The sequence below is a fragment of the Saccostrea echinata genome, unplaced genomic scaffold, assembly GCF_033153115.1.
Source record: "Saccostrea echinata isolate AGI-Se365-2 ecotype Australia unplaced genomic scaffold, CSIRO_AGI_Sech_v1 ptg000022l, whole genome shotgun sequence".
Lineage (NCBI taxonomy): Eukaryota > Metazoa > Mollusca > Bivalvia > Ostreida > Ostreidae > Saccostrea > Saccostrea echinata.
Window position 1 is genome coordinate 19074634 of NW_026889771.1, and position 19352 is coordinate 19093985.

General features: G+C 32.9%; 1 protein-coding gene across 1 annotated transcript in view; it reads left to right on the forward strand.

The window, feature by feature from the left end:
• LOC133191008 (protein bicaudal C homolog 1-like) overlaps positions 1–19352 on the forward strand; it is a 524664-nt gene that overhangs the window by 63992 nt on the left and 441320 nt on the right. The window contains exon 3 of the mRNA XM_061326674.1: positions 18027–18096. Coding sequence (XP_061182658.1) covers positions 18027–18096 — 70 coding nt within the window. The remainder of the gene's footprint in view (positions 1–18026; positions 18097–19352) is intronic.

The following is a 19352-nucleotide window of genomic DNA, read 5'->3' on the forward strand; positions in this document are numbered from 1 at the left end:
GTACAAATAGCTAATTAAAAAGTAATTAATGTGGCCAGTTTACTGATTCAGCTACCAATTTAATTGTAGTCTTGATCTTTCTTTTTACATATAATCTGCTCTTTAATAGTCTTGATCTTTTTCACAAGTTTAACTAATTCTGTTTTCTTTGTGCTTTTACCAAATGTTTCAATCTTCTCTCTGCTTTGCAGTTTCTTTTGTATGGAAAAGGTGGAGGAGTGTTTACTTTGTTGCAGAAGTCCATCTTCAAATCACACAACCTGTCATCTCATCTGACTTCATCACTGTGTAATATAGAACAGAATGATATAACAATAAAATTTAATGAACCATTTAATACCTTAACAAAACAACATTTTCACATCCAAAAAAATTCTCTATAGATTTTGTTTAGCTCACACACCTGCAATACTTTCTTGAGAGGGATCTTCTTCCTCCATGACTAATCAGCTTTTCTTCAAGTGTTCTGCTGACTAAAATTAATAATAATTATATTATTAATGAAATTCCAAAAAGATCCAGCGGAGTTCACCAAATTCAATACAGTTGTACCATTGAAATTACTTTTCTTTAATCTGGGGTTTCTTAGGGGACAACCATTTGATTTGACAATCTGGAGAAGAAAAAAAGGGAGGGGGGCTAATGTATAGAATATTTTTAAAAATATATTTGTAATAAACAATCTGTCCTTGAAAATGTTGAAAGAGTAAACAAAATGTGTCCCCCAATGTTGTTTAAATAAACTGCCCCCCCCCCCCCCCCCCCCCCGAACCCAACCTACACCCCCTCGAAAAATTTGAGTTTATATACAAACTACAGAATTGTTTTTTAAGGGAAAATAAATAATTTGTCTCTGATTTACTTGAAAAGGAGTAAATTGGAACTATGAAGCCAAAGGCTTGAATACCCCCATCTTCCACCCCTCCCTCCCCAAATCAGACTTAATCACAAAAACCCTTGTTCCCCACATGGCCAATAACCGTCCTTTTTTTATCTTCCTACAATACTACAAAATGGGTAAAAAAGGCATTTTTTGTTCCTCTATCTGTGTACTAAGATATTATTTAAAAAAACTGAAACTTTAATGCGCTAAAATATACATAATCTTACCGCAACTGGCGTTGTTTACACCAGAAAAGCCAGGACTTGAAGCCTAAAAAACGTCAGTCTCCTTATTTATTCGGTTTTCTTGGTTCATAAATATTATCCTGTGTAACATGATTATGCTGACCTTCTGTTTTTCGATCCATTTTACTCGCGAGCAAATGTTAGTTTATTCAAAATCACCTCCAGCTTTCTCAACACGTCCCAGGAAGAATTTTCAAAATGGCGTGGGTGAAATATTGTTGACCAATCAGAGAACAGTACGGAAGAGTTTTAAAATCTTACCAATCATATTGTGTCATATATACGAAAATTACCAATGTTGAGATCAGAATAGTTAGAGAAAACATATTTACACAGTTTTAGATATCTTGAATCAAGTGAACAAACCTAAAATTATGTTAGAAAAAAAAACGATGTTCAATTTAATCGTCAGAATCATTCTTTTATTCCTTACGGAATTTACCGATTACGAAACATCGTTATTTCCGGTCATCATTTCCGCTGAGAGTAGCCATATTTATATTCAAGTTGACCTGTGAAGTAGACCATAAAGTTCAAATATAATGATCAAAACGAGCGGGAGATACATAAAATATAGACTTTTTGACGGACAATTTAACTCATACGCACGGTACCAGAGATTGAAATAATGTTTAACAACTATTCTTTACACTAATTTCACAACATTTTCTATATTATTTTATGAAATTCTTTCGTAATAATTTCTTATTTATTTAAATTTTCTTTAAAAGCGGATAATAAAATAGTTCTATTCCATGTAATTGTAATACGTACTGAATTAAAAATAATGTATACTAAATTGAGTTGTATAGTCAAGAAAACATCGTAGGTACTGTAATTAGGAACTCTCCATGTTTATACCCCCCGCAAATGAAGTTTAGGGGGGGTATATTGGAATCAGCTTGTCCGTCTGTCTGTCCGTCTGTCTGTAGACGAGATTTTGTCCGGACCATTTCTTGGAAACTGTTGCAAGGATTTGTCTGAAAATTTGTACACTTATTCTTTGCCATATGAAGGTGTGCACCTGGTATTTCCATCATGATTGGATAATTTTTTTGCATTTTACAGGTGTTTTTTTTCATTTTTATTATGTGGTTTTGTCCGGATCTGTTCCCAGAGACTATTGCATAGATTTGTATGAAAATTTGTACACTTATTATTTACCATATGAAGTTGTGCACCTGGTATTTTCAACATTATTTGATAATTTTCTGCATTTTACAGGTGTTTTTTTTTTATTTTTATTGACTTAGTCATTTCGGGTTTATGTCAAAGGTTTGAGACATAGAATCTAGAACATCTGTACAAAAATGTGAACTACAGCTTAAAACTACTCATTAGAACTAAAAAAAAAAAAATCACAAAGTATTAAAAACAGTTTTTACATTACACAGCAGATAGTGTAAATCCATTTGTCCCTTGAGAGTAATGTTTGGACATGCATCCAGTTAAAGATTAATTAATGAGTTCAGTGTGGGAAGCTGTTAGGGCATCTCTGATCAAGAAGGTCTTATCTATATCTCCGGGGAATTGGGCAGAAAGAAATAAAGATCTCTGTTGTTTAAGTCTCTTAATTGTAATTTATGTCTGTCAAAATACATAGTTACTGGAACCAGCCTTTAATTTTTAAAATGAGTTTGATATAAAGGTATTAAAATCAATTTGATTTTGTATAATTAATTATGATTTTTTTTTTCAACAATCAATTTGCAGAGTGTCATGTCTCACAAAGATGGCAGATAGTTGCAAACTATTTTTTCAATGTAATAAAAAACACTGTAATTATTAGTATTGATGTTTTATTAGGCTGCACCTTAGTTTCATTTATGAAATAAAGTGCCCCACCACAGCATGATACACCCATCAAATATTGTTAAATTATCATAAACAGTTTAGATTCAATTGTTCGAATGACATTTTAGTGAGACAAGGCAGTCTGCAATTTGTTGTAAAGATATAAAAATTAAAATAAAAAATTTACAATAAATAATTAGTTTAAATTATATTATACAATATCATATAAGTTTTAATTATTATATACAATATCAAATTAGTTTTAATTACATCAAATCTATCTTGAAAGTAAGACTAGCCAACAAGAACAATTCAATACAACACAAGCACTTAATTAAGAGACTCATTCCTTTTGCCCAATTCCCAAGAGATGTAGATAACACCTGCTTGATCAGAGATGCTCTACCAGTTATCTCTTCACACTAAACTCATTAATTTATCTCTAATTTGACATGCAGTTTTCTGCTATCAAAATTTTCCTTGACCAATGCCTGATCATTACACCCATGGGAGAGGTGGAATTTTTCTTGTTACAGATTGCTGTAAAGAACATAATGAAAAAATAAGACTAGTGTTTTCTTGATTTAACACTTTTTTTAATAAAGATACTGCAATACTCTGACATCTTTTGGGATTGTGTAATTTAAAAGTTAAAAGACATAGTTTTTTGATTCTAAGTGTAATGGTTTTCTAGTTATGATTTTTCCATATTTGGCCATAGTGTCTTTATTAAAGGTCAGAGCGACCTGGTTTTAATGTGCGACACACCTTCTACCCTAGATGTATCAGCTGACAAAGTTTGATAATTCTAGGCCTAATAGTATTAAAGTTATGAGCCGGACATGAAAAAGCTAACAGACGGACGGACATGAACGCTATAACATAATATGTCCCGTCTTAAGACGGGCGTATAAAAAATATAATGAGTAATTAAATTTTCACTGTAAATGTTTAAGCAAATTGTGAACACCTCTCACATCTAGAAAACATTAGTGATTTGGTACTTTCTCTGAAAAACCCAGTGGGGGGTATTTGTCCCTTTTGGACAGTTCTAGTTTGTTTTTGTTTTTGTTTTTTTGTTGGGATGTGTTTACATGGGTAAATCATGTTATTTCTATGAGTAGTATAACATGTACTCATCTATTGTTAGCCTGCAGGTGGCCACCTGTGCTGTTGGCAATAGTTGTAAACACTCGGTTGTAAACGCTGTAAAATTTTCAATACTAGAAGAGAGTCTGAAACTCTGAAACTTCAAAATTTACTGCGTGTTTACAACTATCATGTACAGCACAGGTGTCCCCCTTAGACGTATCTATCCCTTTCAAAATGACAATTTCACACTTAGTAAAGACATGTAGAAGAATTGAAGAAATATGAAATTGTTTAGATAACAAATTTAAGCTACTGAAGTTTTCTGTTATAAATATCAAATGTAAATATTATAAAAGCAACCTTTTATAGCCAAGTAGTGGTCTTAATTAATAAAATCTGAGAAAAAATATTAATTCCAACAGACTTATTGCAAGGACATTCTGTAAATTTTCCTAAGTTCAAAGAAATACAAATTTCAGTAAAAGAAAATACTAAGTCCAAATTAAATACAAAAAAATACATACTAACTGTATAGTATTTTTTTGAAAAATTATTAAGTCCAAATTTAATACAAAAATAATACATACTAACTGTATGTAATTTTATGTCAAATTACCAAGTTCAATTTTAATACAAAAATAATACAGATTAACTATGTAATTCTCTGTAAAATTACTAAGTTCAATTTTAATACAGAAAAAATATGCTTGAAAAAAACTAAGTCCACAAAAATACAAGAATGATATACTGAAAATAATCTAAGTCCCAAAAAATACAAAAATAATACCCTGTAAAAAATCAAAGTCAGATTTTAATACAAAAATAAGCTACCTATTTTTTGGTGACACAAAAATAATATATTTTTTCTGTATTAATTTTAAACAATACAAAAATGATTGTTTTATTAATATATTAAAAATATACTTTTATGTATTATTTTTTGATATGGGTAATGTTATGCATTTGTTTCATTTCATCTAGTAAACTGAATATACCCATGACACGAATTACTAGTACATGCATGTAAGTACGCATAAATGCAGTTTTATTATGACGTCGAGCTCTTGGAGCTCGAACGTCATATAGCAAACGCCCAGTTGAAATCGCGACCGGTGATGTACGCGACCGAATGTGTCAGTCGATGCATCCGCAATAGAAAATAGCAATAGCTATGTGTATAAACCACATTTCTTTGAAAACGCTCATATTGAATAATAGCTTGAAAATAAAATTGCATCAATTATATCTGCAATTAATTCCATTGCAAAACAACGATATGTTTTATTTTCAAACAAAAAAACGTGATGGTTGTTGCGGATGAATTTCTACAGAAAGGGTGCGTTGAATGACATGAATAACATTTCGGAACGATAACCGTGTAACGTAAACGACTCAAAACAGGAGGTAAAATAATTACAAAATTACCTAAACACGAATACTACAAGACTAAAAAGATGGAATTTCTAAATCTTCGCTTTACTTATACAATCTTCTAACCAACTCTATCCTAAAAACTGATGATATTGACCAGTATTACTGTACTTCGCCATCTCCTCCATTTCCCAGTATACCGTATACCACGCCCGATCGTAACTCGATCGTAATTTTAACAGAACAGAGTCTTGGTTGTAGTTGAGATGCAATCACTTATACAACGTTTTGACATTGGCAATTAGAAAAAATATTATATAAATTCATGAAATCCTTCATAGTTCTTCAATTGACTGAAAACATGTTCGACGGTGTCTGGTCAATTCGAACCCTGCTTCATTCGGACCATGACATAAGGCCCCAGACTGCAATTGTGATATTTTGTTTAAAACTATTTTTTTTTATTATGTCTCCTGAGTCACTCACTTGACTTATTGCTGTTTTCAAATTCAAAAATATCTTTTGAAATTGTTTTTCTCGTTCGACATCATTGAAACCTTTCAGGCTTTTGATTGTTTATGTGGAAGAGGGCCCAAAATAAATAACACTTCGAACTCTGGAATTTCCCTATTTTACTGTTTAAATCATAGGTCCGCTCAGCTGACGAGTTGTTTTAATAACGGTGATAAATTATCGTTACGGTTGGTGACATTGCAATTAGACAGGTAGATACTAAGGTACTAAGATACTAACGGGTATATATATTTTCACCTGATATGTTTTCATTGAGTGTTTTCATAAGAAGTAAATTGCTGGAGGATATCATGTTCTCCCAGATCACATCGATAGCGCGTAGAAACAGAGCTCCAGATAATTTTTTACCTCAAAGTGTATTTACTCCCTGATTTTCAAATCAATGCAGATTTTGCTTTTCAGCAAAATAATCAAAAAGTATTCTGTTAATCTATTGCTATTTTGACATCTAATGCGATTTTTAGTTTGTTATCGCAATAAGTGTTGTTGAAATTTATTAATTAGGTTAATGAAATATATCTTAGGTTTTGGTATATAAATTGTTGGCATCGATCGAGGTAAAAGTTTTAGAGTTACTCCCCGTTTGCATTAAAAGTCGCGTGAGAATATCGACGTGTACATGTACGTGTCAAGAACCAAAATTTTGATGTTATATGAACAGTGGAAATCTGTGATATTTTCAGACAAAATACGAGTATTTAATATTCAAATCTTTCTCCAGAACTGGAAATAGGCCTAGGTTATTCGTTTACAAATCAGAATTTCCTTTTGATAAAAATTCAAACATTGAGCTGACCTCAATTCACCTAATTAGTTAAATTGTACTTGTATCATTCAATCAGTCGTACGCAGTACTTTCGTAGCATAATGCTTATTTATGATGTCTAATGCATAATTGTACGCCCAGTTTTAATTCTTAATGCGTATTTTGAAAAATTCAATGCATATTTCTGCAAATACGCACCTTATCTGGAGCTCTGTAGAAACAGTGGTACATGAACACACGCTTTTGTGTACAAAGCAAATGTGTAAATTAAAAGGATGGAAATAAAAACACTTCTCTAATAACTGAAATTATTGTCTTTAGACAGATAAAAATAAATGAATATCCACCTGAGAGCATGTGAAATTATACCCAAATACAATGTATCGAAGGATTTTGGGTTTAATCTGAGTACACAATAGCAATGATGTGTACATGTACATGCAGAATACCGCTTTTTTTTATCCTTCGTCCATGTGTTCCTCCTAAACGGAATTATCAGTAAATTATATTATACCAAACGAGGTTGAAAAATGCCTAACTTTTTTTCTTAAAATTAACTGCAATTATCAGACTTTTCCCATATCACTGTAAACAGGTAAAAATGCCCTAAAAAATAGAACTGTCTGTTCTGACTTTGTCAACAGGTTTTAGATCTGGTTGGAGATTTTTATTAAATGTCTGGCGTATTTTGCTTATTCTGCAAGTGTGTTATAATGAAAAATCACTGGCAGATTTAGAGGAGGCTCAGGAGGCCTGCCCCCCTTTTGTATCCAAAATATACACAAGATTTAATAAATCAATTTTTTTTGTTTGTGGCTTTGGGCCCCTACCCCGACCCTAAACTGGCTGGGCCCCCTTTTCAAGATTCCTGGATCCGCCACTGAAAAAGAATGTGTTGTTCTCTTGGATGTCAATATCTGAATTATATTTTAATTAAACAGCCTTTGTAATATATCATGGGCACCCATAATAGGACGATTATTTGTTTTTTAAAATAAAGTGGTTCTTACAGATGTTAAAAAACCTTATAAATGGCTAAATAATTATTTAATTTGTCTAACAATTGTTAGTTTAGTTCTTTGCTTACATAATCTAACTTTTATAAGAAAGTCGTGCAATCGTATACAAATACTCAGAAGCAATCTTTCATATTTAATGAACATATAGGTGAATAAATTTCCTCTCATCACTATATGTATACCCCCATCCCCGGAATAAATAGAATTTTTCCTTCGCAGTCTGTTGGTTTTACCAGGTACATGTAAGTACAAGTGAGGATGGAGCTTTACAGAAGCAGGTGATGAATTCCGAGAGAAAGGCACTGCCTATTTTATATACATGTACATTCCTAGGGACCTGGTTGTCTGCACCAATGTCACTGTAATTAATTCAAAGACCTAGCTAGAAATTCTCTCTCTCTCTCTTTTTGAAATGGGATCCCAATCAAAAAAAAATTTCAACCAAGAAATTTCTTGACAAGCCAAAAAAAAAAAAAAAAAAAGAAAGAAACTCTTTTCCCAAACGTAATAAACATATTTCGTATGTGTGTGTGTGTGAGGGAGGGTGTGTGTGTGTGTGTCATTGACTTTTAAAGCTTCATACCTAAGACTTTTCATACCATTTTAACACAGATTGGCATTTTCGAGAAAGGGTCCACGTTTTCTGGGGGGGGGGGGGGGTCCATGGTCACTTTTACCTGGTTTAGTATATACATTTAACTGCCCCCCAACCAGTGTCAATTCAGAATTATTTTCTATGGGTCCAAAGGACCCACAGATAAAGGGACTACACGAGTCCTTCCAGGGCAGCGTAGGCCCAAAAATAATACCATCAGATATTTGGGGTAAATAAACTTTTATGTATCGATGATCTTGGGAAGTTTAATAAAGGGTATCTACAACTGGCAAGTATTAACAATATAAAACGGTAAAACATTAATCATCACACAGTCTTACTTGGTCATATATAATATGTAATGAGTTTAACGTGTTTATATTACTGTAAACATACTTTTCCTCGGAATTACAATTTGTGTTTTAAAATCCGCGGGTAGAAAATTACCCAGGTTTCTTAGATTGCCACAATACATGCATGTTGATAAAATGTACTTAAGTATACTTGGGCAATTTTCCGTGGAGAGTTTGTAACCGCATACATATAGCGTGAATTTATTCCATGCAGAAAAAAAATCAAATCTTCAGTATTTATTTAAAATGAACATGAAAAGAAGAATTGATACGATCTTGATAAAAATAACAAGTTTTACCCATCATAAATCCAATTTCGTTTAAATACGCTCATTGGTTAATTTGTTTAATATATCCAATTAAAATTGTTAAAATGCAGGAAAGACATAAAAGTTAATGTAAATGCATAAACCAATATACGTTAAATTCAATCGCAACTTCTTAAGCCTTTCCAACAAGCGGTAAAGAAAAACAGCTGTGTATTTTTCCAAGCTCGCTGGAAAGGTCCGAGAAGATGTGATTGACATTAATTTGTTTACCGGCAAATCATCATCGGCCCAAATTTATTTCAAGGACCCATTTAGTTATACTATCCGTGAGTCCTTCCGTTTGTACGTCGGTGCAGGACCGACGGGTCGACGCTTATTTCGAACACTGCCCCCAACCCCCTCTAGATCCATGCACAGGGTCATTTGAAAATAGTATTCTCAAGAAACCCTGGACTGGAATAAGAAAAATTCCAACATAGCATACATTCAATTTTTTTTTTTCAAATCTTGATTCCAGGGAGAAGATTTTGGGCCATAATTTAACATAGGAATTTATATATCCCCCCAAACGAAGTGTGTGGGTTTGGGATGGGGGTGTTTTGAGTCTTTTGGAATCACACATCGGCCTAGTTGTCCTTCTGTGCGTGATAGTCTGCCCAGGATATAACTTTGTTATGAAGAAACTGGAAGGTCATACTTGGTACAAAGATTGCTAATGATCCAAGGGTGTGTCATGGTTTTGATCCAACATCATTCTGGCAAGTTCAAGGTCACTGGAAAAAATAGCAAAGTTTTGTCCGACCCATTTATTTGTAATAGAGAGTCACTGGAAGCTCATACTTGATACAAGAATTGCTTATGATAAAAGGGTTTGCCACGACCTTCATCCAAGGTCATTCCTGTAAGTTCAAGGTCACTGGCAGAAAAGTGTAAGATTATTGTATGTACTATAATTTTGGAAGCTCATACTTGGAACAAAGATTGCTTATGGTCCACTGGTCTGAGATAACATTGTACTAGACTGGCAGAGAAAGTTGCAAAATTTGTTCCTGGATTATAAATTTATAAGGGGTGGGAAGAACACAGGAAACTTTTTCTCAGATTGTTTGAGATGTGTTTGTCCTGACCTTGAACCAAGGTTTTTCCGGCAAGTTCAAGTCACTGGCAGATAAATATTATTTTTTTCCATGCTATAACTTTGTAATTTAAAATCACTGGAAGATTTTTCTTGATACAGAGATTGCTTATGATCCAAGGATGTATTTTGACCTTGATCAAGGTCACTGACAGAAAAGTGTGATATTCTTTTCCAGGTATATCTTTTTCATTGAGTATCATTGGAAGCTCATAATTTGTTCAAAGGTTGTTTTTGACCTTAACATAGGTCATTTAGGCAAGTTCAAGGTCACTGATATAATGAATGTATAATTCAAAAAGGTGTAGTTGCCCAAGTGGCGCAGTGGTGAGAGTGTCTGCTCTAGAGTCTTGGAGTAAGGAATTGATCCTAACGTCGCAGGTTCGAATCCCACTGTGGGACGCAGAGACCAGTCCTTCGGATGAGACCATATAAACCGAGGTCCCGTATGGCAGTAGGTGCAGGCACGAAAAAGATTCCTCACTGCTCAGTGGCCATGAGTGCTGAGTATAGGTCAAAATTTGCAGATCTCCATCGGCAAATGGTGGCGTCTCCATATGATTGAAAAATTCTCAAGAGGGATGTTAAACAACATACAAACAAACAAACAAACAAACAAAAAGGTCTATAATTTTGTAATAGAAAAAATTGCATGCATTTGCATTTCACTGAAAAGATGATAAATATATCATTCAGAGTGTGTAATTGCCTTGACTTAAATTCGAGGTCACTTAGAATATGATGTTTTGGATGAATAGTCTGAAAGAATACGTGACTGTGAATTTTTTTATGTTGGTGACATACAGATGGTGTTTGCCCTTAACCATCTGCAGAATGTGTCATGGCTTGACGCAAGGTTATTTGGACAAGCTCAAGTTTACTGACAGGGGAATTTTACATTCCTTTACTGTCTTTCTACTGTTGAAACATTGCAAGTTGATACCCCTAGAATTCCATGACCTTGACTCAAGGTCATTATGTCCTGTCAGGAGCTCCGACGGAAGACCTATTTGTTGCATTGCAACGAGCTGGGCTCTAGTCTTTAATAGCTGTTGCTTTTTCATACTTTAACTTTTATATTCCTTGCATTTAAAGAAAGCTATATGTGACAAAAATAACTGACATATTCAGTAAGTGTGCAGCGTGTGCAATTTATTTGGTTGCGGTCATGTACATACATGATTTGAAATAACCCAAACTGTAGGGGACTACAAATGCAGTAATTATTTTTTATTTTTTTTTTGTGTTGTCAAAAACAATAAATGGTCATGAAAGGTTTTAAAATTGCCGTTCTATCAATCTGTCAGTTCATAATGCATCGTGTTTCACCCACCAACAATGCTATGACATGGATGAGGAAAACCACGCAACGTTTTCAACACAAATATTTCTTCAATAAGGAAAATTTAATCAATTAAATTGCTAATTTTTTAATTAACACATGATGTTTATTTCTTTAATATTTTTTTGTATCAGATAAGTCTTTTGATAAGTGGTTGGTTGTCACACATGTGGATGTGTCTTGCAATGTAAAACGATAAGGTAAGTTACCAAGAATAGTGAAACACGGTTGATTCAAAGTAACAAAATCAGGACTTGTGTGTTTTTAAATTAATTTTTAAATGCTCCGAGTGAGTGTTTGATAATAAATAGCAGTAGCCCTGCAAGACAAGCTCGAAGACATGTATAGTAGTCTGACCTCAATTTTCAGGTGCCCCGGGCTAGCGTTAGTGTCGAACCCTGCATATAGATGTAATTTTACATGCAAAGAATTACATCTTACATGCAAAGAATATCACATAGAAGGATGGTTATTTGGATGGAATACCTCTTGTTGCTTGCAACGAGTTTCTAGTTATTATTCTTCTATTTTTTTTTGGACATTCTGATTTTGTGCACATGATTTCTCTGAGACTATTGGATGGATTTGTAATTTTCAGGAGTTATGTGTTGTAACAAGTTAGATCTATCTGAGAGAAAATTCGAAAATTCACTTTTGGTGCTGAGTTTTTGACCATTTTTTTGTATTCAAAATGGCATTTTGTTTGTGGATAATCTCAAGAAAGGTAAAAAATATAAATGCCAAACTTTCAGGGCTTTTGTCGCTACTTTTCTTCATCGTCAGCACTTCAGGTCACTCAAGGAAGTGAATTTTAGAAATCTTTTTTTCAATTTCTAAATTTTTCTTTGATACTAGTATGGTTCATAGAGCATGTTATAAGGATGGTAAATATATAATTTATTTTGAGAATTTATTGATTCGTATTGTACAGACCCTGAAACTTGCTACTACCCCACATGCACGCTGCATGAACGGTACACGCTCGCTACATGGTTTGCACAAAACGCTGCATGGTTTACATGAAACGCTTTGCATGAAAGGCTGCACGGTTTACATGAAAGCATGCACGAAATGCTTTGTACATGTTTCTCAACACTTTGTACACAATTCTCGCACGCTTTGGCCTCAATCTCGATTTTTTATTCGGAATCTCTCGGTATTAAAATTATAACGAAATTTAAAAGATAAGCAAGGATTAGTTTAGAATTGCAATCATTCACATTAAGTTAAGATTAAAACTCGCTACACCAGTACTATAAAAAGTGATAAAATACTCAGTGTTCAGTTGTAATTAATTAATTGTTGTCGTTGCATATGTGACCTGCCCAGTGAAATGCCTATCATCATCTATCACTAGACTCTAAACTACGCTCTGAAAAAAAAAAAAATATTTGTAATATATAATCTCTAACAACATTTAATGTTTTTACAATTATAGTTTGATATTAAAAAGTCATTTTATTACTGACAAATAAACTTTATAGTTATTGGTTTGAAAAAATATTGATTAAATTGTGTTTGTTTTCTGTAAATGGATTGATTTTCTTTTCATTTCTTTAATTATTGATTGATTGATTTATTTTTTGATTTAGTAAAAATAAAAAATAATTTCATTCGATTAAATTAGGTTCTGTTTATATTTTGCAAAGGTAATATGTACATTGCATCAGACAGGAACATTTTGCAGGAAAAGGGGGGGGGGGGGGGGGGGAAGGGGGGATTACCGAAGATCTTACTGTTGTATCTGCAAATCTGTACATGCATGGCTAAATATAATAAGCACTTGTTTCTGTAATTGTACCATTGGGAAAAAAAAATTATTATAGAAACAAGTGCCCGTTTGAAGTTTGAAGAAAAAAAGGATATTCATATCTGCAGCATGACCAGATACATGTAATTCATTAAATGCACTTTATTCAGAATGGTAAATATAATGTTTCATTACAGATCTAGAGTTAAACTTCAATTTATCATTAAAATTTTATATGGTGTAAAAAAAAAACCCGAGGGGGGGGGGGTACGTCTTGTAATTCTATAGTTTTCTTTTGAGGCATTGTGTTTATTAAAAAAAAACCCACCACCTTGTAAAATCCTTAATTTCAAACCCTTTGTAGACAAAAAAAAATGTAATCAATAGTCGCTGCCAATGTCCAATGTCCTAGAAACTAAAAATTATGTTCTAGAACTGTGTGATTAATAAAGCAACTAATATATATTATAGTTTCTTTAGTTTTCTTTTGAGGCATTGTGTTTATTAAAAAAAAACAATATACCCACCACCTTGTAAAATCCTTAATTTCAAAAGAATAAAACATGTACAACTTACACAATGAGCCCTAATGATGGCACAGGGACAATCTCAAAATTTCATGTAAATTAAGCCTATTTTCACTATTTCGCCGCATCCGCAACTGCTTCCAGGCCCGTGCTAATGCCCTAAGCTACCACACAAATTGCACTTGTACATACCATTGAACAGCAAGATATAATGGCTCAACCACCTCGTTTTCAAGCTACAATTCATCATATTAACCCACCCCGCTTTTCTGGTGAAATAACAGAAGAGTGATTTTTAGCCGGGCTTTGCTGAAAGCAAAGTCCTGGCTGTAGGCATCGTGATCGACTGCCTTACTATAAATAGCACATGTTCAGAAAAGTAAACAAAAAGCCTAACAGCGTCAAAGCAGACGCTTCCGATAAACAAAATAGTCACATTGAAAGACAATACTTAAACAAATATTTTTTACATCTCAATCTACGGAATTGTTAATTGATCAATATTTTTGTTTGAGGATTAAATTGAAAGAGGAATTAGATATTTACTTTATTAGGGTAATCGTGATATAACAATTTGTGCACATACGCTACTGAATGCATATTGTAAGCGAACTATTTTCAATAAGCGTGGGCTTTTCGACAGGTTGCTATATTTCATATCATTTTCGTCGATGTTATGTGAGTGGTTATATTCTCTGTTTTGTCTTTCAGCAATTAAATAGATAAGTAAATTGGAGTTTAAAGAATTAATTAATGTGCGTTATACCTGAATTAGGTCGCCTGACAATTGTACATGGTGTATCTGGTGTATCTAGTCGGCGATAAAAGTACTGTTTGTTTGAAACTTTAAGAATATCTCTAAAAATATGTGCATTTCTTTAACTATGAATTACATAAATTATAAAACCAATATGAATATAATTTTTTTTTAAAAATTAAATTCTAATTCAAATATATCTAAAGAAAAATCAGCAAACCATATGGTTCAACATTCTTTTAAAAAAAAGTTTGGCAATTGACAGACAAACATTTTTTGTAAAAAAATAATTGTTTTCTTAAAAGTTAAAATTAGTGACCTTAAATGTTTAAATTAGTGACATTAAATAAAACAAATGACTTATATATTCTCCTCACTAGCCATATGTTATTGGTAGAATTAAAAAAAAAAATAAAAAATGTGTAGGAGGTCAGTCGGGTATAACCGGAAACAAACAAAAATTTTTTAGCCTAATGATGTATGTATGTAAATATTCATGAAGATTAATCTTACAGTTGTAATACTGGTAATGCTGTAATGTTTTCAATATATTACTACTCAAATAAAAAAGTTAAAATTTTAATGCGTTTAAAGAAAAGGGTTTGAAAATACGGTATTACTTCGATAACCCTGAATGCAATTAAAATAACTTTCTCCTTTCTAATAAATAATTTCGAACAAAAATCCTTATGATGGTTAAGATCTTGTGTTTGTTTGTTTGTATGTTGTTTAACGTCCCTCTCGAAAATTTTTTCACTCATACGGAGACACTACCACTTGCCGGTGGAGAGCTCCAAATTTTGTCCTATACTCGGCACTTACGGCCATTGAGCAGTGAGGGATCTTTTTCGTGCAAGTACCTATTGCGACACGGGACCTCGGTTTATACGGTCTCAACGGAAGGACCGGTCTCCACGTCCCACGGTGGGATTCGAACCCGCGACGTAAGGATTAACTCCTTACTTCGCGACGCTAGAGCAGACGCTCTTACCACTGCGCCACACGAGCGACTAAGATCTTGTGTAAAGGTGATGTAAATGAAGTTCAAAACTATTTGTTTTCTTTCATAATATGAAATAAACAATGCGATTCCATTTGGTTAATATTCTAATTTAATAGTATTAATTTAAATGACTGGGATAAAGATTTATATTCTGTGAAGCATGGAATATAAATAAATAAAAATGTAAACTTTAAGATAGAAATTTCATGTGAATATGTTTATGTATAATATATAAAATAATTATTTTTATCCCATGTTTACCCCTTTATCCCGTGGATATGACTCATTGGATAAATTTTTCATAATCCACAGTTAAGTGCAGTTGTGACGTCACAATGGTTTTTGCGTTAGCGTGATGAAGTAAAATAAAGTGGTGTCCTATATAAAACAGTGTAAAACATTGGTTGTGAAGTATTAAACAAGGGATAAAAAGAATCTCCCATGATTTGTAGTTGGATATGACTTTTATCCAACTCGTTGTGTGTTTTTATCCCCTCGCCAAGGCTCGGGGATAAAAAACACACAACTCGTTGAATAAAAATCATATCCAACTACAAATCATGGGAGATCCAATATATACCCATTTAATAATCAATTTAGCGTCGAAAATTTTTATGCTTACAAATTCAGATCAAATTTTTAGTGAAAAGTCAATGGTATGTTTTGAATGTGAAAATTTTGTTCGAGACTTCTCACCTTGGATTCATCTCGCATGTACTCCCAAAGCGCTTTACAGTATATTGAGCGTGCGCGCGCATTCCAAAAAAAAAGGTCTTAAAACACATGCAAGCTCTCAAGGGTGCTGGGAAATAAAAATCGTTTATGTTAATATATAATTAAAAGAAAACAACATATAAAAATGTTCATAAGTCTTTATCTAAGTACAACACATTATAATTTTTCAGAAAAAGTTGGTTAGTCTTTGCTTCAAAACTTCCTGTTCAGAATGAAGAGCCATCTATGTACGAGCCATAAAGACCTGAATACATCATGATTTTCTCAGGCAATGACCATTATGGCCGAACCTGGAACTAGAACTAGACTCATAGTCATGTCATAAAGATTAGATAATTATAATTTTCGTGCAGCTGGTTTCCTAGAGGACCAAAAATAAAGAATATTTCTTTTCTGATTAATACAGGCATGTAGTATCATTATCAGAAAAAAGGAGAATTGTCCAAACCCGAAAATCCTATTCCGTTGGAGAAGGAATAGGGGTGGGCTACAACTTACTTTCACATTTCGAATTTCATTAATTCATTACCAAATTACCGTACTTTTAATATGCTACAAAAAAATGATGGGTTCAATCTAATTAAAATTAGACTATCCATTTTGCTTTTAGTAAATCTGTTCGTCGCTCGTGATAAATACCTGGTTTATATTACGAAGAGTGAGATGAAAGTTCCAATTTAAATTTGATTGTGAAGAGTCAAGCAACTTTTCAATGTACATTGTCCATTGTAAAAGTTTTTGTTTGAAAAATGGTGACACCCATAGCTCCTCCGATACTATGTATGTGCCTGTATGAATCAGCAAAACCACTCAAAGTGCACTGTTACCATGCATAACCATTGTGAGCTTAATGTTTAGAAAGGTATAAATGTATTTTCATTAAAAATATCACTAAGTCCTATCCTGGGGTCTTAACGTTGGGTTCTGGACCGTAAATTTTAATTATTGGTAGATGGGTTATTGTTAATCATAATCATACAAACTCTACCTGTTAAATATCAATGGTCAGAAAGAAAGATTTTCAAATATGTACTAATTTAGGATTAGACAATACACTCGAACATATTAAAGCCCGGCTTTCAGTACTTTCAGTACTTTGATTGATCTTAGTTTCGTATTTCTAGTCCATATCCCATTAACAGTAGTAGTGACACTAAAGTGTCATTTATCAATAAAATATACAAGGCCACCAATTCCCTCCAAATGCACACATAAAATATTCTAGCAATAAAATTACCTATAATATACATTCAAACCTTAGGTTCCTCTATTTTTTCTAATTTTTGACTGGTACTTAATCCGAAACTATCCTTTGCCACCTGACTAAATCTTGTACTAGCTGTCTTATGCAAAGATGTCAGACAATGAACCATGTGGTAACCTAATTATCATCTCATTTTACACAGTGGCCTAAATTGGGGAGAGGAAATTAAAGCCTTAAACCCCATTGATTTAATGGTCATCATAATCTCCTGAGTGAAGAGCACATTTATCTGATTCTTAAAAGTATTTCTAAATTTGAATTTGTGTTATATATATTTGAAAAAAATATACATACATGTATTTGTTGATTATAATTTTAATTGTTTGAGGAAAATGCATTCTGTCTATTGATTGTCTAATTTCTACATTACCAATTCATCAGTTGTATCAATATTTTAAGTTGTTTTTGACTTAATTATGATAAATTTTCTCTACTTGTGGTTTGTTTTGAATTTATTCATGAATTAGTCCTTCATCAATAGAGAGGAAGTGATGTTGTATCATAACATAAATAAAAATTTGCATTCCATTCATTTCTTCCTTTCTTTTTTTTTTTTTTGCTTGGTTATTAAAAGATTTTTTTTATGTATTAGGTCATGAGTGAAAGCAACACGCAAATCACTTGGCCATCAAAATTGAAAATAGGAGCCAAGTCAAAGAAAGGTGAGTCCTGACATTAGTTTTACAATATCAAACATGCCATAAAGTTCAGGGCATAACAGACTTTTGCTACAAAATTTGCATCCTACATTAAAATGATTGAGCTATAGTCACTGACGATCAAAGAATTGTGGTTAGAAGGTTGATAGTCTTATAGCGTAGCAGCAACATCAATAGTAGCTACTTAAAGCTGACATGAATTCTTAAAAACGCAAAATTTGCATCAATGTACGACTTGTTTCATACCAACTATTCCGCCATATTTGTCTTATTGTAACGATATATACCCCAGTGCCCTCGTTACACTTGAGTGAATTTTTGGTTTGGCTATCGACGCGTGCACATCTCCGATAGTAAAGTATTTGGGGAACACATGAATTGATGAAAACATTTTAAAACCAGAACGGATAAAAACAGTCATAACGATAATCATGAATAATTATCGTTTTGAATAACATAAATGCAAGTTTGGAAGAAGAAACATAGTTGTGCGTGTTTTTTAAAAGCATACCAATATATGCACAGTAAACTTGAAATAATACACAGTAAAACTCGTACAAACAATTTGCAATAATCTATCGTAAGAATGGAACAAACCATCACTCCACCAGTGTATTTCCTATGCATGTCCATATGCATTCAAATACAATTGATGCATATCGAGAGAACACGCCGAACACTGTAAACTTATTCATACCTGGAAATAGACCACTGTACCTGTTCGAAGATGTGCACATGCCGAATAATTTACACCTTATATTCCATTTATTGAAATATGCATCACAAAAAGTAATAAACTCCATAAATACTCAACAGTAAGCACGTTGTCACTTCATCGTACAGCCTAGCACTCGAATACGCTTAGTCCGTGCTGATAAGATTTTGGTCGGGGAAAATATCAAAAGTAAAAAAGGGAATTAGTATTTGCGCGACTGGGTAAAAAATAAGAAATCACTAAAAAAAAAGTCTGATTGCTGATTATCTAAAAACTAACTGAGTAATTTGGTGTAAAAAAAAAATGATTTAGAACACGACATGAGAGCATTTAACCAGAACGCAAATTAACAAATATACACATACGTGGAGCCGGGGGGGGGGGGGGGGATACTCCCTTTTCTCAGAGTGTCTTTCAGGCACGTTGCATCTAAGAAATAATTGACACTTTACCTGAAAAATCTTTGACAAGCAAAAAAAAAAAAAAAAAAAAAATAAATAAATAATAGTAATAATAAAAGTTATAATAATAATAATAAAAAAAT